Genomic DNA, 25844 nt, shown 5'->3' on the forward strand with positions numbered 1-25844 from the left:
CCTCATTAAGTCCTGGAGATACTTTTGTCACTATTTAGAGAAAAAATAGCCTAACTCATGTTTCAGTGTTATGGAGGAGATGAGAGCTATGGTAACTAGTGATTCTGTTATAATCTCTTTTGTGATTTTCAGGAAAATAGTCATTGTTATGTCTGACTGCTAAATTTTCAGAGCAAGCATTTGCCTCAAAAATTGATAAATGCTACAAATCAGGACCTGATTAAATTGTTTTATATTGATAGAGAAGAAAGCTGTTATACAATGTAGATAGACAAATAGTATATATATATATATATATATATATGATATATATATATGACACTTTTAATCTGTTTGTTTTACTTATAATGTATATGTAATATATTAATGTATAACATTTTATGTATATATATATATACATATATATGTATATGATTCTTTTTTCTGAAAATAAAAACTGGTTGTTAAGTATTTATCAGAATACCTTATCTTCTGGAATGGTCACTTGCTACAGCAAGTAGAATGAGGGATCTCAGTGAAGCAGCAATTTTAAAATGAGAAAATTCAGTTTTTCCTTCTCCTTGGGTAGTTTCCCTGATTGGAATTGGATCTGTGACGTTTCATTTTGCTTGTTTAGAGAGCACTCTAATGAAGAAACTCCTCTTTCTATGTAACTCAATAACTTCTCTGTAACTTTCAGTTTTAGAGAGCTGTGCACTCCAAGGATTAGCTCTGAAGTGTAAATGACCTCATCTTCTTAACTAAGATACTAATAATATCTATCCTTGACTACAGATCTCTATAGTGAAAAAGGATAGTTTATGACCAGAGGTTACAGTCTGAATTCAATGCATTCTTTGGTTTCCCTCATGCAGAATCAAACCCTGTGCTGCAAACTCATCACTAAGCATCAGGCTAGGTGTGAGACTCTTTCTCAGATCACAAAGAGAATTTCATCATTAAAGATTTATCTTGCTCTGAAAGGAGGCTTAAATATCTTAGTGGAGATTATTGTGGAGGGTTTGACTGAAGAGCAATAAAACCACTTGGCACAGCTTCTTGTCTCAAGTTTATTATAGATGATGTAATCATAGGATTCCATGGAGATACTCGTGATTTAAAGAGATTTACATATATTACATATATTATCTTACTTGATCCTCATGACAATTCTGTGAGGAGTTATTTTATTTCCATTTTGTAGAGAAGAAAACTGAGACTGAGAAAAGTTGCCTAATTTTACATGGCTAGATTGTGGCAGAACTGGCACTCAGAAATAAGTCTCTCTTCAAATCAGTGTGATTATTAAGATCAATCGTTATTGTTTTTTAGTTTTATCATTATATTACATTATGCTTATAGATTTTTGCTACCCTAGAGACCATTTAAATTTAAACAAAAGTTATTATATAATGCTTTTTGTAGAAATTATAAATACAAAATAAAAATAGCCTCATGAAAAATTTAAAATGACAACAAAAATTGAAGTACAGCTTTTTAAAGTTTGGCAGAAAAAGATAGTAAGTCAAAATGTATTTGCCAAATGGTATTTCTCTTTATATTAAAAAATGATAGGAACTGCTGGGATAACTGGAAATTAGTATGGCAGAAATTAGGCAAGGACCCTCACTTAACACCACATACCAAGATAAGATCAAAATGGGTCCATGACCTAGGCATAAAGAACGAGATTATAAATAAATTAGAGGAACATAGGATAGTTTATCTGTCAGACTTGTGGAGGAGAAAGAAATTTGTGACCAAAGATGAACTAGAGACCATTACCGATCACAAAATAGAAAATTTTGATTATATCAAATTAAAAAGCCTTTGTACAAACAGAACGAATGCAAACAAGATTAGTAGGGAAGCAACAAACTGGGAAAACATCTTTACAATTAAAGGTTCTGATAAAGGCCTCATTTCCAAAATATATAGAGAACTGACTCAAATTTATAAAAAATCAAGCATTCTCCAATTGATAAATGGTCAAAGGATATGAACAGACTATTATCAGATGAAGAAATTGAAACTATTACCACTCACATGAAAGAGTGTTCCAAATCACTATTGATCAGAGAAATGCAAATTAAGACAACTCTGAGATATCACTACACACCTGTCAGATTGGCTAAGATGACAGGAAAAAATAATGATGAATGTTGGAGGGGATGCGGGAAAACAGGGACACTGATGCATTGTTGGTGGAGTTGTGAACAAATCCAGCCATTCTGGAGAGCAATCTGGAATTATGCCCAAAAAGTTATCAAACTGTGCATACCCTTTGATCCAGCAGTGTTTCTATTGGGCTTATACCCCAAAGAGATACTAAAAAAGGGAAAGGGACCTGTATGTGCTAAAATGTTTGTAGCAGCCCTGTTTGTAGTGGCTAGAAACTGGAAAATGAATGGATGCCCATCAATTGGAGAATGGCTGGGTAAATTGTGGTATATGAATGTTATGGAATATTATTGCTCTGTAAGGAATGACCAGCAGGATGAATACAGAGAGGCTTGGAGAGACCTACGTGGACTGATGCTAAGTGAGATGAGCAGAACCAGGAGATCACTATACACTTCGACAACGATATTGTATGAGGATGTATTCTGATGGAAGTGGATTTCTATGACAAAGAGACTTAACTGAGTTTCAATGGATAAATGATGGACAGAAACAGCTACACCCAAAGAAGGAACACTGGGAAATGAATGGGAACTATTTGCATTTCTGATTTTCTTCCGAGTTATTTTTACCTTCTGAATCCAATTCTCCCTGTGCAGCGGGAGAACTGTTCGGTTCTGCAAATATGTATTGTATCTAGGATATACTGCAACATATTTAATATATATAGGACTGCTTGCCATTTTGGGGGGTGGGGGTGGAGGGAGGGAGGGGAAAAAAATGAAACATAAGCGAGTGCAAGGGATAATGTTGTAAAAAATAAATTATCCTGGCATGGATTCTGTCAATACAAAGTTATTATTAAATAAAATAAAATTTAAATTAAAAAAAAAGAAAAGAAAAAAAAATGATATGATTCAAATCTATTGATTAGCACATGGAAATTAGGCCATTTTTATTTGTATTCATTTCTGAGGCAGTTTCATCTTAAACAAATGCTTAGAATTTTTAAAAAGTTGTAATTAGATTCAAAATATTTTAAAGTATTTTACTCTTAAGATACTATTCACAAAAAGTTATCAAACTGTGCATACCCTTTGATCCAGCAGTGTTTTCTACTGGGCTTATACCCCAAAGAGATACTAAAGAAAGGAAAGGGACCTGTATGTGCCAAAATGTTTGTGGCAGCCCTGTTTGTAGTGGCTAGAAGCTGGAAAATGAAAGGATGTCAATCAATTGGAGAATGGTTGAGTAAATTGTGGTATATGAATGTTATGGAATATTATTGTTCTATAAGGAATGACCAGCAGGATGAATACAGAGAGGACTGGCAAGACTTACATGAACTGATGCTGAGTGGAATGAGCAGAACCAGGAGATCATTATATACTTCAACAATGATACTGTTTGAGGATGTATTCTGATGGAAGTGGATCTCTTCGATAAAGAGAGCCTTAATTGATCAAAGATGGACAGAAGCAGCTACACCCAGAGAAAGAACACTGGGAAATGAATATAAACTGCTTGCATTTATGTTTTTCTTCCCGGCTTATTTATACCTTCTGAATTCAATTCTCCCTGTGCAAAAAGAAAACTGTTCGGTTCTGCACACATATAGTATCTAGGATATACTGCAACCCATTCAACATGTAAAGGACTGCTTGCCATCTGGGGGAAGGGGTGGAGGGAGGGAGGGGAAAAATCGGAATAGAAGTGAATGCAAGGGATAATGCTGTAAAAAATTACCCTGGTATGCGTTCTATCAATAAAAAGTTATTTAAAAAAAAAAAGATACTATTCAAATATGAGTGAGAATTCAACAAAGATTCTTGAAATTATAAAATTACAGAGTAATTAAATATGTTTGTGTTGTAATGCATATATAACCAAATATATTGACAAAATAATCATAGATAAAATGATGTTAATGTCTTTATAATGTGATATATACAATAAAACGATCTTTTTTTTTTTTTTTAGTGAAAAGTGTGTTAGTCAAAAACAACCCATGAAAAGGAAAAACAAAGGTCAATTTCCTACTTGATTATCAAAATATTAAAAAAAAAAACGAATTTCAGGATTAAGGACTCCTACCTTAATGTTTGCAGAGACCTTCATCTGTAAGGAGGGAAAGCTTAAGTGGAAGCAATGCAAAGTAGAATAAATTCACATTGTAATTAAAAAAAAAAAAAAAAACATTCCAGGCATGGTCCTTTAATTAAAGCAATCTCTATGCATTTGTTTGGGGAAGAAAAGGGAAAAAAAAGTTAAATAGCTTCTATGATTTTTCTTTGTGACAGCTGAGTGAAAAATGTGAATCAGAATCTCCATGTAATTTGATTAAATCCTTCATTAGTAAGAAGTGACATTTGCGTTCTATATTAAATAAGTTGTCTGTGCCTGGAAAGTAACTTTTAATTTGCTTAAAATTGGTAGCAGTCTGTTTAGTTGTACTTAGTAACTGCTATACTATTAGCAATTTTCACAAGAAAAGACATTTTAATTCTTATGTAAACAATATATTTTAAACAATTGCCTTAAAAAAATCTGCTGTTATTAAAAAAATAACTCTCTTAACACTTGATACTTTTATGACCCCACAGCTGACCAAACAGGAATGTTATTTATAGGAGATGCAGTAATACAGGTCAGTGTGATTTGGATTCAGTCCTCAATATTGTATCATGTATTTTGTATTTTAATTCGTATATATTCATTTCACACTCATGTGTCCTAATCTGTCATCTGTCTAGGTTAATGGCATTAATGTAGACAATGCAACCCATGAAGAAGTGGTAAGTTACACATTTTTCTTATTTTCCATCTTTTAGCATGTATTGTATGGTGGCTTTTTTTGGATTCTTTATTCATCCTAGAATTTTTCAATAATATCTAAAATGCACATAGAATAAACAACTACAAAAACTAGGTGGGATAAAGAAATGTTATTATTATTGTTATATTGTTAAATATTATCAACTGGCTGATGTAAAATTTTTATTTGAAATCTTTATCTTTCAAAGAATGGAAATTGACCCATTTTATCATAATTTGTGGGATTAAGAGCAATCATTTACTTGAGCTATTTAATAAAAAGTATCTAACTGCTTCTAGTCAAAATCTACTAGGCATTGATTATGCTATTATCTCAATTTGAGTGTTAAGGAATGCAGTATTTGTTCCATAGATAAGCCATTAAATGTGAGAATGAATGCTAACATGATGATTATTTTAAAGATTGAAATCCTCTAATTAAACATGAACTGAAAGGTGAGGTATTCTAGGTCAGAGATACTACCTTTTTTCTCTTAATTTGTCCATCCAAGTGCTCCTTTATGTGCCAAAAATGTTTTTAAATGTGGCAATTCTAAGAAAAAAAATTAATGTCACTGCCATCCAAGAATCTACATTCTTTTAACAAACATTTATCAAGAAGCCTTTGTGCTCAAAGAATTTCTATGGAAAACAATAGAACTCTACAGGTCTCAATTCCCTGGTCTATAAAAGGAGTGGGTCAGACTAGGTGATAGCAAGAGTACAAGCTAGTTTAGAAATAATAATTAGTGTTTGCCAGAGAATACAGCAATTATAGAGAAAAGTTATAAAGTAGTTGCAAAAATAGCTTTTGCTTAGGTTCATATTACAAACTGCAGTGTTTTCATCCAGATCAGTAATATTGTCACCAATGATGCTAATGAAACAAGTTTTCTAATTTCTAGTTTTCTTCCATATGTCCCCTTCCTAAGGTTTGTGAATTCAGAGTATTTGGAAATCGTGAATGTTGCATAAATTCATACACTAATACAGGTACCATCAAATTCATTCATCCAGAAAAAAAGAATTGCTTTAGGAAATGATGTTGGAGTTCAAATGTGGAGTTCTTGTTCTTCTATAAAATATTATAAAAGTTCTCTCTGGGTGCCTTCCCTGGAATCAGGATTTTGTCGGTCCCTGTTCGGGTGCCAAAATGTGGTGAGCTTTTTCTTCTCAAGACACAGCCAGGTGATAAAAGTTCAGATCTTTTATTATCTCCAATATAGCCCGGTTAGCTTAGAGGCCTATCTCTCTGCTTGGTTCCAAGAGCTCCCTCCGAATGTCGCCAAATCCAAAGGTCTGGTCCTTCAGCCTCTGCCTCTGCTTTCTTCTGCCTCCAACCAGCACAGAGATGAAATGAATCTCGAAATCTCGACTTGTAGCTTCTTCACTCTGAAGAACTTCCCTGACTGGCCCATTGAAGCTCTATTTATGCTCAAGAGAGGGATTGTGGGTTTTCTCCCATAGTGCTCTCTGGCCCAAAGAGCTTCAAGGGAGGTGTGAACTCATTGAACTCCAATGAGTAAAGGTGTGAACACAAGCCTTGTATTAATTAGTTCTACTTAGTACCTTGTTTCAGGTTCTGCCCAAAACATCTTCTTGTAAGATTAGATCAACTCTAATTAGTTAGCAGTTAGTAAGGATTCCAACAAATGAACTGGCCCAATAGTAGAAACTTTAACAATTTGCCTGCACATATTGTTTTCTGGGGGGAAAAAAAGTCATTTTTATATATCTACACCATCAGAAATAAAGAGAAACTTAGCTTCTATGCAACATGAATAGAGACCTGGTAGTGTTTAACAAATCTGCTTTCAGGTTCATAGGATTCAAAGAAATTTAGAACTGGAAATGATTTTTGAGAACCTCTAGTCCAATCTTGCTTATTTTAAAGTTGAAGAAACTGATCTCAGTCAGTAAGTAATTTGGTAAGTTACACAGGTACTAACATCTGGAATTATTACCAGTATCATAGAAGTTCAGAATTGAAAGAAGATTCAGGGGAAATCTAAACCACCCTGAAGCTATCAAGGATTCTTCTCTAAATCAGTACTCTCTGAATCAATTTCTTCTCATTTAAAATGAAGGGATTTGACTTAATGACCTCCAAGGCACCACAAAGCTTATATCTATCTCTAAGTGCTACTGTACTTAATACTATTAAGTACTATTAATAGTATGGTCTTCAGTGAGAAGGAGCCCACTATCTCCCCATGAAATCCAATACATGTTTATTAGCCCAGACTGGTAGAATCCTTGTCCTTATGTCGAACTTTAGATAATCCCCTTTAAAGTCATAGTCATTCCTTTCACTTCCCCACCCTTAGGCTTTAATAGCACATGTTTCATCTTTCTTCCAACAGATAATACTTCAAATACATCCTCTTCTACTGGCTAAACATCTTTCTTCAGGTTCTAATGTTTCTTTGGGTGTGAATTCTAGACCATTTATTACTGCAATTGACTTCCCATGTATTCTTTCCATTTAAATGTTCTCCTTTAATGGAAGCATCTAGAACCAAACGTAATGATACTGATGTGATCTGACCATGGCAAAGTATTGCCATATTTAAACCTTCTAAGCCCTAGACGTTATACCTCTTCTAATGCAGGTTAAAGGGTATGTAGGTGAAACAGTAGATAGAATGTCAGCCTTGTAGTCAGGAAGGCTCATCTTCCTAAGTTTAAATTTGAGCTTAAAATACTTAATAGTCATATGAATTTGGGTAAGTCACTTAACTTTGTTTACCTCAATTTTCTGGAGAAGGAAATGACAAACCTCTATAATAGCTTTGCCAAGAAAAATTCAAATAAGATGATGAAGAGTCAGATTTGAACAAAAATGAACAACAACAATGAAGGCTAGGTGTATATTCAATGTCTAGCTTTCCATACCATAGTGTTGATTCTCACTGAACATGCAATTCTTTGAAATCCTCAAATTTAAATGGAGATGATAATAGTACTTTTCTCCCAGGCATCATAAAATATAAATAATGTGCTGTTGTGAACTTTTTCCCAAATGCAGCCAGGTGATAAAAGTTCAGATCTTTTATTATATCCAATATAGCCCGGTTAGCTTAGAGGCCTATCTGTCTGCTTGGTTCCAAGAGCTCTCTCCGAATGTCACCAAATCCAAAGGTCTGGTCCTTCAGCCTCTGCCTCTGCTTTCTTCAGCCTCCAGCCAGCTCCAGTCTTCATGTCATTCCGGTGAAATCTCGACTTGTAGCGTCTTCCTCTCTCCAGAACTCTCCGACTGGCCCATTGGCCTATTTATGCTCCTTCCAGAGAGAGGGATTATGGGTAGTTCTACTTAGTACCTTGTTTCAGGTTCTGCCCAAAACATCTTCTTGTAAGATTAGATCAACTCTAATTAGTTAGCAGTTAGTAAGGATTCCAACATCTCCCCCTTTCTTTTGTTTTAAAACATAAGGGGTTTCTGAGGGGGTACACATAAATCCATCAATATGGGCCAGAACTTTGTAACAGATATACATGGTATACATAAATCCATCAATATGGGAAGCATTATACATAATTTACATAAGTACATAGCAATATAACACAGGCTAGTAGTAATGTAACAACATGAATCAACCTGAAGATTTACACATGTCCATAAGTCCTAGAAACAGTCCAATAGGATTCCATTGTCCATTAGTTCATGTGCCAGGAATCCAATAGTTCCTGTAAGCCCTGAAGTACTGCAAAAGTCTCATCAACAATTTTTCATCTCAGGGAACCCAATGATTTCTGAAGATTTTAAGAATCCTTTTGACAGTCTCATTGTCAGCCATCTGATTCTTTCTTCATCTGTGGAAATATAAGCAGATCCTCTTCCCCAAGCAGTTAACCTAATTCCCTTCTATTTACCAAGTTTGGGATTTCTCCTCATCATCTGGTAATTACATTGGAGTTGTTTGCATTGGATATTGTCTTGTTGTCTTAAAAGGCCTGTATTCTTCCCAACTGTAATCCTGATTGCTTTTCTGTTGGTTGATGACATCAGAGTTCTGAATTTCTAAAGTCTCTCTGGGTGTGACCTCAGCTGCTATCATGCCCCACCTGTCCTTTGATTGATACTTTAGAGCTGGGCCCTGCCTCTCATTCCTCTGGGTCAATATACATTTAGAGGCCCAGTGAAAGCCTCTGTTACATTTTGGACATGGGGTTTTGGGTTTTCTCTCACCCTGTCTTCTCACTCTATCTCCATATCTACAATGAGCTCTCAAATGTCCAATTTTTCCGCACTGAAAACATCGACGAGTTTCTCTAGAATTCCTCTTCCAAGAAGGACCTTGTCTTTCCATGTTCATCATAGTCTGGGCATAATAAGCATTTGTGCCCACTGTAGCACAGCATCTTATGATTTCTTCTAAAGGAGCATTTTTGTCTAGCCCCCATATAATTCTCTTGCAAATCTCATTGGCATTTTCCTTAGCCAAATGTCTAGTCATTATTTCTGTTGCTGCATTGTCTCCAATGGTTCTTATTACAGCTGTTTGTAAACGTCCCACAAAATCTGCAAAAGTTTCATTGGGACCTTGCTCTATTTTTGTGAAAGCATTATTTCCATCTTTCTGTCCAGGGAGAGAATTCCAAGCTTTTATTGCAGCCTTAGAAATTTGCTCATATACTGTTATGGGATAATAAATCTGTTCTGAACTCTCTGCATACTGACCTTCTCCAGTTAGTTGGTCAAAAGCAACTTGTACAATAGCTCCTGTTTGCCTATTGCGTTGGGCTTGAATCCTACATAATTCATGAAACTCTGAAAGCCACAATAAATTTTGTCCCGGTTCAAGACATGTTTTAGTGATGGATTTCCAGTCATTCGGGGTTAAGATTTCATAAGACAAATTGTCCAGTAACATCTTCACATAAGATGATGTAGCCCCATAAAGAGTGCAACCCTTTTTCAAATCTTTAATTTTTCCCAAATTAAAAGCAGTGTATTTTCTCTCTTTTTGACCTGAGGAGTTGAGCTCTTCAATCACAGGATATGCATTTATAAAATCAGATATATCTTCTCCTTCATTTTTTGCTTTAATTAATGCTTTTTCTAATCTTGTCAAATTCTGCTTTACAAGAGAAGCTGACTGTGTTTCTGTCTCTCTCCCTCCCCCTTGTTCCACCCATGAAGGGTTAATTGCAGGGGGAGGGTCATGAGATGTGGAATCACCTAATTCCTCCTGCTGTGAAGTATCATACTCAGAATTGTAATTAACTCCATTCTCATCTGATTCGTCCTCCTTTTCACCTAGTAAAGTTGGCACTTCTTTCTCCTGTACTTTCCTTTTCATCATTCTATCACTTAAATAACTTCTTATAGCCAATTGTATTACATTATATGTATTAATTATTGAGTTAGGCCCATTTTTATTATAGAATTGACAAAGATCCTCTCCAACCAATTTCCATTCATTTAGATCTAATTCCTTATCAAGAGAGAAACAAGGACATATGTCCTTTATAGTTTGTAAAAGTTCAGTGATTTGCTGTAAACTTATAATTAAACCTTGGCTTTCCATAACTTTGACAATGCTCTCTAAACATTTTCCTTGAACAGAAACAGGCTGTTTTCTAAATATCTGTCCCATCTTAGCTGAAATTCTACTTTAACTCTTCTAACAAAATTTCTTTGTTGCACTCACCCTAATTTCTGGGTTGATGAGTCTTTTCCACTGGATCAGGGTCAGAGGCTTTTCCACTTGAATCAGGATCGTAGCTTTTCCACTGAAATCCACTGAGGGGTCTGTTAGTCCCACATTCAGGGCGCCAAACTGTTGTGATCTAGTTCAGATGGATCTGAATCGGTCCCTATTCGGGCACCAAAATGTGGTGAGCTTTTTCTTCTCAAAACACAGCCAGGTGATAAAAGTTCAGATCTTTTATTATATCCAATATAGCCCGGTTAGCTTAGAGGCCTATCTGTCTGCTTGGTTCCAAGAGCTCTCTCCGAATGTCACCAAATCCAAAGGTCTGGTCCTTCAGCCTCTGCCTCTGCTTTCTTCAGCCTCCAGCCAGCTCCAGTCTTCATGTCATTCCGGTGAAATCTCGACTTGTAGCGTCTTCCTCTCTCCAGAACTCTCCGACTGGCCCATTGGCCTATTTATGCTCCTTCCAGAGAGAGGGATTATGGGTAGTTCTACTTAGTACCTTGTTTCAGGTTCTGCCCAAAACATCTTCTTGTAAGATTAGATCAACTCTAATTAGTTAGCAGTTAGTAAGGATTCCAACAATGTGCTTTGTAAATTTCAAGAATGATATAAATGCTAGCTAAGAGGAATCGTTTTGTTGAAGTTTATACTGTTCGTGAGTGGCAGAGGCAGTAAAAGAATCTAGGTTTCTTACAGTTTATGCCATTATTATTTTTTTCAGTACATAACATAGGATTGTGTTAAATAAGTAAGGATTACTTACTATTGATTATATATTTATCAATTTTAGAATAATGCCTTTATGCTAATATTTTAATCTTTTTTTTTCCATTATAAGCAAAGACAGTTTTCAAAATTCATTTTATAAGATTTTTAGTTCAATTTTTTTTCTCTCCATCTCTCCCATCTCTTCTACCTCCCCAAGATGTCAACCAATCTGATACAGGTTATATACATAAAATCATGTAAGTATTTATCTGCATTAGTCATGGTGTGAAAGAAACAGAACAAAAGGAGGAAGCCACAAAAAAGAAAAAAGAAAAACAGAATTCTACAATATGCTGTTTACAAGAAACACATTTAAACAGAGGGATACATTCAGAGTAAAGGTAGAAGGCTGGAGCTTAATATATTATGCTTCAGTTGAAGTTAAAAAAAAAAGTAGGAGTACCATTGAGTATTATCTTTCAGGGAAAAAGATAGACATTCAATGAAACAAGTGAATTTCATTTATTTCTGATGAAAAGACCAAAGCTGAATACAAAATTTGATCTTCAAATACAGAACTCAAGAGAAGCATAAAAAAGTTAAAAGGAAAGAAACTTTCTGTCCAAAGTTAAAAAGCTTATATGGGAAGATGATATGATTAACTCTTCAGATCTGTATCTTTGTTATGGGTATCCTTAGAGAGTGCAGATATAATTTGATTTTATTGTGATGATATAAAAAAAGAAACTTGAGAAAGAAAAGAAATTCTACTGGAAGAAGAGGAAAATTAAGTTAAAATGGAGTAAATTATATCTCATAAAGAGGCAAAAAAAGACCTATTACAACTAAGGTAAAGAAGGGATGGGGAAGAGCATTGTGTGAATCTTACTTTCATCAAATCTGACTCATAGATAGAATATCAGACACATTTAGCTTCACAGAGAAGCTTGTCTCACCCTATAGGGAAGTAGGAAGGGAAAGGGGAAATGAAAGAGAGGGGGCTGTAAAAGGGAAGGGCTGTTTGAGAGAGGAGGTGATCAGAACTAAATACTGGAGAGGAGGAAAAGGGGGAAAGGAAATAGAAAAGTGTAACTGGTGGGGAAAGAAGATGGCAGGAAATAGTAATTTTAGCTGTGAATGTGAATTAGATGAACTCTCCCATAAAATGGAAGCAGATAGCAGACTGGATTAAAAGCCAGAATCCTACAATATGTTGTTTACAAGAAACACAAAGCAGAGTGATACATACACAGTAAAGGTAAAAGGCTGGAGCAGAATCTATTATGCTTCAGCTCAAATTAAAAAAAAAAAAAAGGGGGGTAGTGATCCTGACCTCAGATAAAGCAAAAGCAAAACATAGATCTAATTAAAAGAGGTAAGGAGGGAAACTACATCCTATGAAAAGGTAACAAAGATAATTAAGTAATATCAATATTAAATACATATGCACCAAGTATAGCATCCAAATTCCTAGTGAAGTTAAGAGAGCTGCAAAAAACATTATACAGAAAAACTCTACTAGTGGGAGATCTCAACATTGCTCTCTCAGAGATAGATAAATCAAACCATAAAATGAATAAGAAAGAAGTTAAGGAGGTAAACAGAATTTTAGAAAAGTTAGTTATGATAAATCTGTGGAGAAAATTGAATGGAGACAGAAAGGAATATACTTTTTTTTCTCAGCAGTATATGGAACCTATACAAAAACCAACTATGTATTAGGGCATAAAACCCCAAAATCAAATGAAAAAAGGCAAAAATAGTAAATGCATTTTTTTTCAGATCATGATACAATAAAAATTACATGCAATTAAAGGCCAGGGGAAAATAGACCAAAAATTAATTGGAAACTAAATAATCCTAAAGAATGAGTAGGTGAAACCACAAATCATAGACACAATTGATAATTTCATCTAAAAGAAGGACAATGATGAGACAACATATCAAAATTTATGAGATGCAGCCAAAGCAATTCTTAAGAGAAATTTTAGATTTCTCTATGCTTATTTGAATAAAATAAAGAGAAGATCAATAAATTAGTTATGCAACTAAAAAATCTAGAAAAAGAACAAATTAAAAACCTCTAATTAATTGAAAACTATTAAATTAATAAACAAAATTAAGAGTTGGGGTTTTTTTGGGGAAAAAAAAAAAACTTTCCACCAATGAAGAGGAAATTACAGCAATTATTAAGAGCTATTTTGTTCAGTTATGTGCCAATAAATCTGATAATCTAAGTCAAATGGATGAATACTTACAAAAATATAGATTGCTCAGATTAACAAAAGAGGAAATAAATTACTTAAATAGTCCCATTTTAGAAAAATAAATTTAACAAGCTATTAATTAATTCTCTACAAAAAAATCTCCAGGACCATATTCTACCAAACATTTAAAGAACAATTAATTACAATATAATGTATACTATTTGGAAACAGAAAAAGAAGTCCTACAAAATTTCTTTTATGACACAGATATGGTACTAATACCTAAACGAGGCAGGATCAAAACAAAGAAAAAACTTATAGACCAATTTCCCTAATGAATATTGATGCAAAAATTCTTAATTAAATATTAGCAAAAAGATAACAGCAAATTATCATCAGGATAATGTACCATGACCAAGTAAGATTTATACCAGGAATGCAAGGCTGGTTCAGTATTAGGAAAGACTATATTAATAATTAAACTAACAAAATCATGTGATTATCTCAATAGACGCAGAAAAAGCATTTGACAAAATTCAACATTCATTACTAATACTAGGAAAATACTAGGAAGAATAGGAATAAATGGAGTTTTCCTTAAAATGTTTAGTAGAATCTATTTAAGATCACCAGCAAAGCATCATACATAATAGGGATTAAACTAGAAGCAACAAGGTTACCCACTATCACCATTACTATTCAAAAAAGAGAGAGAGAGAGAGAGAGAGAGAGAGAGAGAGAGAGAGAGAGAGAGAGAAAGAGAGAGAGAGAGGAGAGAGAAAATAGTATGCTTTAATTTGCATGTAGACCTCACATTTCCTTCCCTTGATGTGGATAGCATTTTTGGTCATGAGTCTTTTGGAATTGTTTTGGATCCCTTCATTACTGAGAAGAGCTAAATCACACATCACATAATTGATAATCACACAATGTTGTTGTTGCTGTGTACAATATTTCTCCCAGTTCTGCTAACTTTACTCAGCATCAGTTCATGTAAGTTTTTTTCAAGTTTTTCTGAAATCTGCCTATTCATCTTTTCTTACAACACAATACTATTCCATTCCACTTAAATATTACAACTTGTTCAGCCATCCCTCATTTATGGGCTTCCCCTTAACTTGTAATTCTTTGGCATCACAGAAAAAGCAAATATAAATATTTTTTTGATACAGAAATTCTTTTCTCTTTTTTAATGATCTTTTGGGGAGACAGACTTAATAGTAGCATTGCTAGATCAAAAAGATTTGCGTAGTTTCATGGCACTTTGGACATATTTCCAAATTACTCTCCAAAATAATTGGATCATTTCACAACTCCATCAATAGTGCATTACTGTCCCAGTTTTCTCACTTCTCCAATATGTATCTTTAGCCTTTTCTGTCATATTTGTCAATCTGATAGGTATAGTGTAGTACATCAGAGCTGTTTTAATTTGCATTTCTCTAATCAATTTCTCTAATCTAGTGATTTAGAACATTTTTAGATGACTATAGATAGCTTTAATTTCCTCATTTGAAAACTGTTCGTTCATATCTTTTGAAAATTATCCATTGGGAAATGACTTATATTGTTATATGTTTGAGAAATGAAGCCTTGATCAGAGACACATGCTGCAAAGATTGTTTCCATTCTTTCTCCTTTCCTTCTAATCTTGCTTACATTTGTTTAGTTTGTGAAAAATCTTTGTAATTTAATTTAACCAAAATGATCAATTTTGCATTTTATAATGTATTCTAGCTTTTCTTTGGTCATAAATTTTCTCCTTCTCCATGAATCTGATAGGGAAATGATCACATGCTTTCTTAATTTGTTTTTGATATCAGCCTTTATGTCTAAATCATTTACCCATTTTAACTTTTTTTTTTTTTTACATATGGTGTGAGATGTTGATTTTTATCTAGTTTTTGCCATACTCTTTTCTAGTTTTCCCAACAGGTTTTGGTAAATAGTAAATTCTTATATCACAAGTTTGATTCTTTGGCTTTATGAAACAATAGATGACTATAGTTATTGACTATTATGCCTTTTGTAACTAATCTATTCATTGATCCACCATTCTATGTTTTAGCCAATATCTAATGGTTTTGATGACTGCCACTTTATAATACAGTTTTAGGACTGATATGGTTATACCATCTTTCCTTGCATTTTTTTAAAATCAATTCCTTTTATATTCTTGATCTTTTGTTCTTCCAGATAAATGATGTTGTTATTTGTTTTTTAGTTCTATAAATTTTTAACAGTTTGATTAGTATGAGATTGAATGAGTAGATTAATTTATATAAAATTGTCAATTTGTATATATGCACATATATAAATGCTGATTATTTTGTGAGTTTATTTTATATCTTGCAACTTAGCTAAAGTTATTAATTATTTAAGTAATTTTAATTGGTTATCTAGGATTCTCTAAATATTCTATCATCAGCAAATGATAGTTTTGTTTCCTCATTGCCAATTCTAATTTCTTCAATTTCTTTTCTTATTATGAAAGCTAATATTTCTAGTATGATATTGAATAATGATAACAGGTGATAGCAGGTATTCTTGCTTCACCCATGATGTTATAGAAAAGGCTTTTAGATTATTAGTATTACAAATATGCTGATTGATGGTCTTAGATAGATACTACTAATCATTTTAAGTAAAGACTCATTCATTCTGTGACTTTCTACTGCTAGTAAAAGGAATGGCTGCAGTATTTTATCAAAAGTTTTTTTTTTCCTGCACCTATTGACATAATCATATGATTTCTGTTGGTTTTGTTATTGATATAGTCAATTATGTTAAATAGTTTTTCTAATATTGAACCATCCCTTCATTCCTGGTATAAATTTCACCTGGTCATAATATGTTATCCTTTTGATAAATCGCTGCAATCTATTTGTTAATATAAATGAAATATTAAAACTTTTGCAACAACATTCATTAAAAAAATATGTTTTGTAATTTTGTTTTGGCTCTTCCTGGTTTAGGTATCAGCACCATACAGTGAACTAAAAAGTATTTGGTAGGAATCCTTTTTCATCTATTTTCCCAAATAGTTTATAGAATATTGGAATTCATTGTTTTTTAAATGTCTGGTGATACATGCTTATAAATCTACCTGGCATTGGAGAATTTTACTTAGGGAGTTCATTGGTCACTTGTTCATTTTTTTTTTTATAACATAGAGTCATTTATTTTATTTCATCTTCTGTTAAATTGTGCAATTTTTTTTTTACAAATATTCATCCATTTCACTTAGAATGTACAGATCCATAATCATACATTAGTATGTGAACAAAATAGCTCCTAATTATTATTTTAATTTCCTCTTCATGAGTGCTGAATTCACCCATTTCATTTTTGATCCTGGTAATTTGATCTTTTCTTTTTTAAAAACCAAATTAATCAAAGGTTTATCTCTTTTATTGTTTCTCCTCCACCCCCCAAAAAATAGCTTTTAATTGGTTTTATTTGTTCAATGTCCTCTTATTTTCAGTTTTATCAACCTCTATATTGATTTTCAGAATTTTGAATTTGGTATTTAATTTGGGGGTTAATGTGTTCTTTTTCTAACTTTTTTAGTTGTGTGCCCAATTCACTGATCTATTCTTTTTCTATTTTATTTATATGTAAATATTTAGAGATCTAAAAGTTCCCTCAAGTACTGCTTTGACTACAACCTATTAATTTTCTTGTGTTACCTAATTATTGTCATTCTCTTTGATGAAATTTTAATTGTATTTATTATGTGTTGTTAGACCCATTCATGCTTTAGGACTAGATTTAGTTTCCAATTAATTATTGGTGTATCTTTCCATGGCCCTTTTAATAAACTTAATTTTTATTGTACCATGATTTAAAAGTGATGCACTTAATATTTCTTCCTTTCTCAATATGGTCATTTTTGTGTATGGATGGGTGGGTGCCCTGTGCCAGTGGGCAAAAAATATATTTCTTTCTATCCCCATTCAGTTTTTTCCAAAGAGCTAAAATTCTAGCCATTTCCTTAATCTCTTTCTTGTTTATTTTTTGGTTAGATTTATCAGTTCTGAAAGAGGTAGATTTAGATTTCTCTATTCATATAATTTTATTATCTCTTTCTGTAACTCACCATCTCCTTTAAGAATTTGGTGGCTATGCCATTTAGTACATATATATTTAGTGCTGATATTTCTTTAATGTCTTTTGTACCTTTTAGCAAGATATAGATTCCTTATTTTATATATAGATTTGTTTTTGCTTTTATTTTGTCTGAGACCAGGATTACTTCCCCTGTTTTGTTTAGTTTGCTTTTGTTTGGCTACTTTGTTTCATACTTCAACTGAAGCACAATAGATTCTATTCGGTTTCAGATGTGTTTCTCTCAAACAACATATTGTAGGATTCTGATTTTAAACCATTCTACTATCCACTTCTATTTTATGTATGAATTTTGCCAATTTATAGTTATGATTATTGTATATGTTCCATCAGCCAATATTCCCTTTGTTTATACTTTTCTCTTTCTCTTTTCACCCTATTCCAGAAGTTTTGCTTCTGACCACTGACTACCTCAATCTGTCCTTCCTTTGATCACACTCCTCCCTTTCTTTCCCCCTTCCCCTCTTACTTCCTTATAGGGTAAGATAGAATTCTTTATCCAACTGAATGTGTATGTTTTTCTCTATTTGAGCAAAATCTAATGATAGTAAGTTTCATACAATGCTCACCCTCCTTTCTATTGTAATATAACTTTCATGCTTCTTTATGTGATATAAAATCAACATATTTTGCCTTCCTTTTTTTTCTTTTCTCCCAATATAATTCTTTTCTAACCTCTTCATTAATTTTCTTGTCATCACATTGAATTGCATTTATACCTACACCCACTAAGAGTTACAAATATCATTTCTCCATCATTATATAATTATTTATATAATCATCCAAACATATTGATGACAGGTTTTCCTGAATACATTTTTATGTTTCTCTTGAGTCTTGTAATTGAAGATCAATTTTTTTTTCCTGAAAAATTTTGCTCATTTTTCTGGGTAGTTGATTATTTATTGTAATCTATTTTTTTTGCCTTATAGAATATCATATTTAAATCCCTTCAATTTAACATAGTAACTGCAAAGTACTGTTTAATCTTGTCTGTGGTCCTTGATATTTTAATTGTTTCTGTCTTCTTGCAGTATTTTCTTCGTGACATGATATTCTGAAATTTGACTACAATTGGAGTTTCTACTTTAAGATTTCTTTCAAGAGATTATTAGTATATTCTTTCACTGACTTATCTACCATACTAGTCCTCTGATTCTAAATATCAGGGCAGTTTTCCTTGATAATCCTGTCAAGGATCTTTTCTAAATCTTGGCTTTCAGGAAATCCACTAATTATTAAATTATATCTTCTCGATCTATTTTCCAGATTACTTGTTTTGTCAATGAGGTTTTATATATTTTCTTCTATATGTTTTCATTCTTTTATTTTTATTTAACTTATTTACGATGTCTCATAGAGTCATTGAATTTCACCTGTCCAATTCTAAATTCTTTTTTTTAATAACTTTTTATTGATAGAACCCCATGCCAGGATAATTTTTTATAGCATTATCCCTTGCATTCACTTCTGTTCCGATTTTTCCTCTCCCTCTCTCTACCCCTCCCCCAGATGGCAAGCAGTCCTTTACATGTTGAATAGATTACAGTAATTCCTAGATACAATATATGTGTGCAGAACCGAACAGTTTTCTTATTGCACAGGGAGAATTGAATTCAGAAGGTATAAATAAGCCGGGAAGAAAAACAAAAATGCAAGCAGTTTATATTCATTTCCCGTGTTCTTTCTTTGGGTGTAGCTGCTTCTGTCCATCTTTGATCAATTAAAGCTCTCTTTATCGAAGAGATGCACTTCCATCAGAATACATCCTCAAACAGTATCTTTGTTGAGGTATATAATGATCTCCTGGTTCTGCTCGTTTCATTTAGCATCAGTTCATGTAAGTCTCACCAGTCCTCTCTGTATTCATCCTGCTGGTCATTCTTTACAGAACAATAATATTCCATAACATTCATATACCACAATTTACTCAACCGTTCTCCAATGGATGGGCATCCTTTCATTTTCCAGCTTCTAGCCACTACAAACAGGGCTGCCACAAACATTTTGGCACATACAGGTCCCTTTCCTTTCTTTAGTATCTCTTTGGGGTGTAAGCCCAGTAGAAACACTGCTGGATCAAAGGGTATGCACAGTTTGATAACTTTTTGAGCATAGTTCCAAATTGCTCTCCAGAATGGTTGGATGTGTTCACAATTCCACCAACAATGTATCAGTGTCCCTGTTTTCCCACATCCCCTCCAACATTCCACATTATCTATCCCTGTCATTCTAGCCAATCTGACAGGTGTGTAGTGGTATCTCAGAGTTGTCTTAATTTGCATTTCTCTGATTAATAATGATTTGGAGCATATTTTCATATGTCTATAAATAGTTTCAATTTCTTTGAGAATTATCTGTTCATATCCTTTGACCATTTATCAATTGGAGAATGGTTTGATTTCTTATAGATTAGAGTCAATACTCTATGTATTTTGGAAATGAGGCCTTTATCAGAACCTTTGATTGTAAAAATGTTTTCCCAGTTTATTGTTTCCCTTTTAATCTTGTCTGCATTTGTTTTGTTTATACAAAAACTTTTCAATTTTGATATAATCAAAATTTTCTATTTTGTGGTCAATAGTGATCTCTAGTTCTTCTTTGGTCATAACCAATTCTAAATTCTTAAGGTATTGTTTTCTTTCATTAGTTTTTTGTAACTGTTTTTCCATTTGGTCAGTTCTACTTTTAAAGGAGTTGTTTTCTTCTGCCATTTTTTGTGCTTCCTTTTCCAAGGTATTCAGTTTTTTTTTTTTTTTTCAAAATTCTCTTCCATAACTCATTGCTTTTACCATTTTTCTTCTATTTCTCTACCTTGATTTTCAAGTCCTTCCAAGAGGACTTTTAGGGCTTGACACCAATTCATATTACCTTAATTAAGTTTTTTCATGTGAGTGTTTTGACATTATTGTCATTTTGAGTTTATGTTTTGATCTTCTCTGTCACCATAATAGTTTTCTGTGATCAGAGCTTTTTTTTTTTCCTTTCCTGATTTTTTTTTTTAACTGAGCTCTGCTTATGGAGAACAGGAGGGATTGTCCCAGATTTCTTGTGCTTGGGGACCAAAGTCCTGTCACTGTCTTTTTGTGTTGTGGCCTCAGGTGCTTTTGGCATACTCATATTTATAAAACACACATATGCCTCTTCCCTATTTGCACCACTCTCTCTGCTTGATTTTTCTCTGTTCTTTGAAAGATTTGACCTTTTATTTTTATATTATGTATTAAAGCTTATTATTATACAAGGTTTAATATAATGCTTCAAATATAAATTCTGCCTAGCACTTTTCTAATTGTCCTTGTTGAATAGGGAACTCTTCCCACAGTTACTTCTTTGTTAAAGTTTATCAATGAAATTATGCTAAATTATTTCTGTTCTTTATTTAATCTGTTTCATCGATCTATTTTTCTGTACTTTATTTTATGCCAAAAAAGTTCTAATGAATGCAATTGATAAAGTTTAAAGAATAAAAAATGTTATTCCCCCTTTCACACTTCCTTTTATTTTCCTGATTTGCCTTGAAATTTTGATACTTTATCTAGTTCTCTTAAGTAGAATTTCTTGAACTTTTTTCACTTATGACTGTTTTTTGTTTCTGAAAAAAAAAATTTACATGATCCCAGATATGTAAGTATATGTTAAGTGGACAAATCAAACATTTATTGATAATGAACCATAATTTCATGACCCCCACATTCAGTTAGGTGAACCTATATTGGGTCATAAATCACGGTTTAAGAAGCTTTGTTCTGAAGTAATTCAAATTTATTCAAAAAACCCTTATTAAATAGGACTTATTTAAGTCCTGTTATGTGCAAGGATAGAAAGCAAAGTGATCATTTGGTATATTTGGCAATGATAGAACTGTGATTTCATCAATAAGGGAAACTTCTATAATAATAACTTCCTACAGGTATGAAGACTGGCAACTTGTGTGTTTCATATAATCAAAGACAATTGCCTGAGTCATTCAATGACAAGTATGTGTCAGAAGTAGAGGAAAGGTTAGAATATTATTGTACTATAAGAAATCAAAAACAGCTTGCTTTCAGAAAAATCTGTAAAGATTTTCACGAACTGATGCAAAGTGAAATGTACTGTGTACAAAGTAAAAACAAAATTGTAAGATTACTAGCTGTGAATGATTTAGCTATTTTCAGAATACAATGATTTAAATCTATTCTGAAAGACATGAGATAAAAAAATGCTATTCATACCTAGAAAAAGGACTTCTGGTATCTGAATAAAGACTGGCAAAACAATGCAGCCTTCCTTTTAAACGGTTTGCATCCTTTGGAGACAATATGGCAGATATGCAAAATGCAAAATATTTACATTTCCTTAACAAGTTGAATTGGTTTAAAACCACATATGAAACTAAATTTATGCAGTATTATTATATTTATTATAATAACAAACTCCAACTGTGAATTGTAAATATCTTCCCAATTAATTATATATTCTTTTATTTATATAAATAGAACTTTGTACTTGTTTTTTTGTTTTTGTTTTCTTTGGCTGAGTTCAAATCCAGGCTCCCATACTAACTAACTCTATCACCCTTCTTTTTTATCTTAATCCACTGCAGAAGGCAATGTCAAAATACTTTATCAGTTTAATAATAACAAAACAAAAAAATTTTCTGCCAAATGATCTTTTGACCTCTGCTCAAAGATCGACTATTTTGAGATTTGTGTAAATCAAAACTGTTATGAATGGTTATGCAGAAAAAAAAAATACACAACAGAATATAGATACTATAGTAATAAACTACTGTTTGTTCTTTCAACTTTGTGTCACAGTATATGTTAATCAATAATAAATCCTACTGCCATTATTTTACTTTTTGCTCTCAGGCTTTTATTTATCATTTTATTTGTTTGCAGTTACTTGTAAAAACACATTTTTAACATTCATTTAAAAAATTTTGAGTTCCAGATTCTCTCTTTCTCCTTTCCCAGCCCCACCCCAACAAAAATACAAGCAATTTCATGTTGTTTATACATATGCAATCATGCAAAATGTGTTCATTATAGTGATGCTGTGAAAGAAAATATAGACCCCCTAAAAATCCTTAAAGGAAAATAAAGAAAAAATTAGGTATACTTCAGTCTTTATTCAGATACCAAAAGTTCTTTTTCTAGGTATGGATAGCATTTTTTATCTCATGTCTTTCAGAATTGACTCAAATCATTATATTGCTGAAAATAGCTAAATCATTCACAGCCAGTAATCTTACAATTTTGTTTTTACTTTGTACACAGTACATTTCACTTTGCATCAGTTCATGAAAATCGTTCCAGATTTTTCTAAGAGCAAGCTGTTTTTGATTTCTTATAGTACAATAATATTCTAATCTTTTCTCTACTTCTGACACATACTTGTCATTGAATGACTCAAGCAATTGTCTTTGATTATATGAAACATACAAGTTGCCAGTCTACATATCTGTAGGAATTTTTTATTATAGAAGTTTCCTTTATTGATGAAATCACAGTTCTATCATTTCCTCCTTCAAAAAACAAAGAAAAGAAAACAAAGTATTTACAGATTTTTTTTTCCCTCCTTGATTCCTTATCCAAAATTGCCACTCTTTTTCATTGAGTGAATAAGATTAAAATAAAATGTTTTTTGCATAATTCCATATTTTGGGAAACCAATGAACTTAAACTAATTTGATAATGTTCAATTTTAATTTTTATTACTCTTAAAATCTTTATCCAATATTTCTTCACGGCAAGTAGCTGAAGCTAAGTTCTCCAAAGCTCTTAAAACCAGTCCTACTTTATAGGTCCACTGATTAATTAATTGTCTTCTGAGAGTGGCACCTAGAAGTGGGGAGTAGCTCATAACTAGAGGGAAATAAATTTCAATTTAAGTGAATCTACCAGGTCATAGTTAAGTTGTGGCTTGTTACAATTGAGGAAAGAGGCCATAATAACTAAACAAAATGTTGAAATAAATTTTAGAAAAGAATGAGGCACAGAATAGTATCAATTATAACTTAATGAAGATATTTCAGGGCAAACCTTAAATATAAAAAGGGATATAGCTAAAGGTAAATTATAGCGAAGGTTCAGAATCCATCCCATAGCATGTTGAGCTTGTTCCTTAGCCACTTCCAGGTGATTAACTTATCTCTGAAGGATTTAAGTACTGGGGGGTAAGAAGTAATTATTTTATAATCTATTAATTAACTTGACTCTTAGAGATCATCTAATCTCATTCCAACAATTTGCAGATGAGGAAATTTAGGCCTGGCAAAGTTAAATGACTTGTCCAAAGTTAATAATTATCAGAAACAAACTTCCAATTTATTCTCACAGACTCCATATTCATCATTCTTTTAATGCTACCATATCAAAAGTACAATGTATTTGAAGAGCAATAGATGTCATAGGCTATCACAGTTGGAAGAGAAGTCAGAAATAATCTGTTCTAACTACCTATAAGCATGAGTTCTCTTTTCAGCTTCACCATTTAGCAACTATCTAGCCTCTTCTTTTAGAAATTTTTATACAGAAAACAAAATGTGTTCTTTCACATATAAATAGATTAGTGTAACTGAATCAAAGTGTTAGAGGATAATAATCAGAAATAAGTATGGAATCTGATTGTGTGATGGCTTTAATGGTACATTAGGGAGTCAAAAAGAGAGGTAGAGCTAGTATTCTATACTTTTTTATAAATTGTATATTATACATATTGTATATTATTATACATTCTATGACTATGTTATACATATATTATATGTATTATAGTTTATATTGTAATTATTATACATATATATTATATATTAAAATCCATGGGAATTGATGTCATCAAATCATTAGATTCATGCTTTTAACAGTTCTTTGTGAATACCCCAGTTATCAGTGTGTCTTCCATCTTGCTAAAATTTCTGTTTTATTGTGTATGTGTTTGTGTGTTTGTCTTTGTGTGGATATCACACTTATTTAAGAATAAAAGCTATGGCATCACCCCAATAGAATGTGTTTTTTTAAGTGTCAGGGAACACTTAACTGAGAGAAAACCTGGGTTCTCATCATACTTTGATCATTAAATTATTTTGTTTATTCAGAGAAGTCAATTTATCTTATCCTTAATTCACTTATCTAAAAAATGTAAAATTCAAACTAAATGGTCTATAAGATCCTCTCCAGTGGCCAAACATTTTAAAATTAAATGCCAACATTAAAAAAAAAATACTTTCTAACCATAGGACCTTCTGAAGTCTGTAACATTACAAAAATTACAATTTTGTAATAATAATAATTTATTTCTATGGAATTTTAAGTTTTATAAAGTGCTCTCCTCAGAAATGTTTTCTTTTTAAAATAGGTTGTGTCAAGGCAGCTAGGTGGTGTAGTGGATAGAGCACTGGACTGGAAATCAGGAGGACCTGAGTTCAAATCCAGCCTCAAATATTAAATACTTCCTAGCTGAGTGATCCTAGACAAGCCACTTAACCCCACTTGCCTCACAAAAAGAAAATATATATATATATATTTCCAGAGTTCATAATTCCCTAAAAGGGAAGTATTCAGACTCTAGATTCAATAAATCATGTTTTCTTAACTCTCAAGTTGTTTTTTTTTGTTTGTTTATTTGTTTTTGTTTTTGTTTTTAGGAAGAGGGGAATGAAGTTTTACATTCTGATGTTACAGGTACACCCAAACAACTTTTTTAAAAATAATTACAACTTTTTTATTGACAGAACCCATGCCTGGGTAGTTTTTTTTTTTACAACATTATCCCTTGCACTCACTTATGTTCTGACTTTCCCCCTCCCTTCTTCCACCCCTTCTCCTAGATGGCAGGCAGTCTTATACATATTAAATATGTCACAGTATATCCTAGATACAATATATGTATGCAGAACCGAACAGTTCTCTTGTTGCACAGGAAGAGTTCGATTCAGAAGGTAAAAATAAAAATAACCCAGGAAGAAAAACAAAAATGCAAACAGTTTACATTCATTTCCCAGTGTTCTTTCTTTGGGTGTAGCTGCTTCTGTCCAGAATTGATGAACTGAAACTGAATTAGATCTTCTTTTTGTCAAAGAAATCCACTTCCATCATGTTCAGGGCCAACTCGTGGTATTCATGGCAAAAGCAGGTCTCCTTCCTCCGCACTCTAAGTCCGACACCACGGACTCAGCTTCGGGCGTCCCCGGTTCCCTTGAAAGGGAAATGACTAGACAGGGAGCCGGAGTTACTGCAACAGT

General features: G+C 32.7%; 1 protein-coding gene across 2 annotated transcripts in view; it reads left to right on the forward strand.

The window, feature by feature from the left end:
• SNTG2 (syntrophin gamma 2) overlaps positions 1-25844 on the forward strand; it is a 640226-nt gene that overhangs the window by 245101 nt on the left and 369281 nt on the right. For both annotated transcript variants that reach the window (XM_051976027.1, XM_051976028.1), the window contains 2 exons: positions 4704-4747; positions 4854-4895. In XM_051976027.1, the coding sequence (XP_051831987.1) occupies positions 4704-4747; positions 4854-4895 (86 nt within the window). The remainder of the gene's footprint in view (positions 1-4703; positions 4748-4853; positions 4896-25844) is intronic.

The sequence above is a fragment of the Antechinus flavipes genome, chromosome 2, assembly GCF_016432865.1.
Source record: "Antechinus flavipes isolate AdamAnt ecotype Samford, QLD, Australia chromosome 2, AdamAnt_v2, whole genome shotgun sequence".
NCBI lineage: Eukaryota > Metazoa > Chordata > Mammalia > Dasyuromorphia > Dasyuridae > Antechinus > Antechinus flavipes.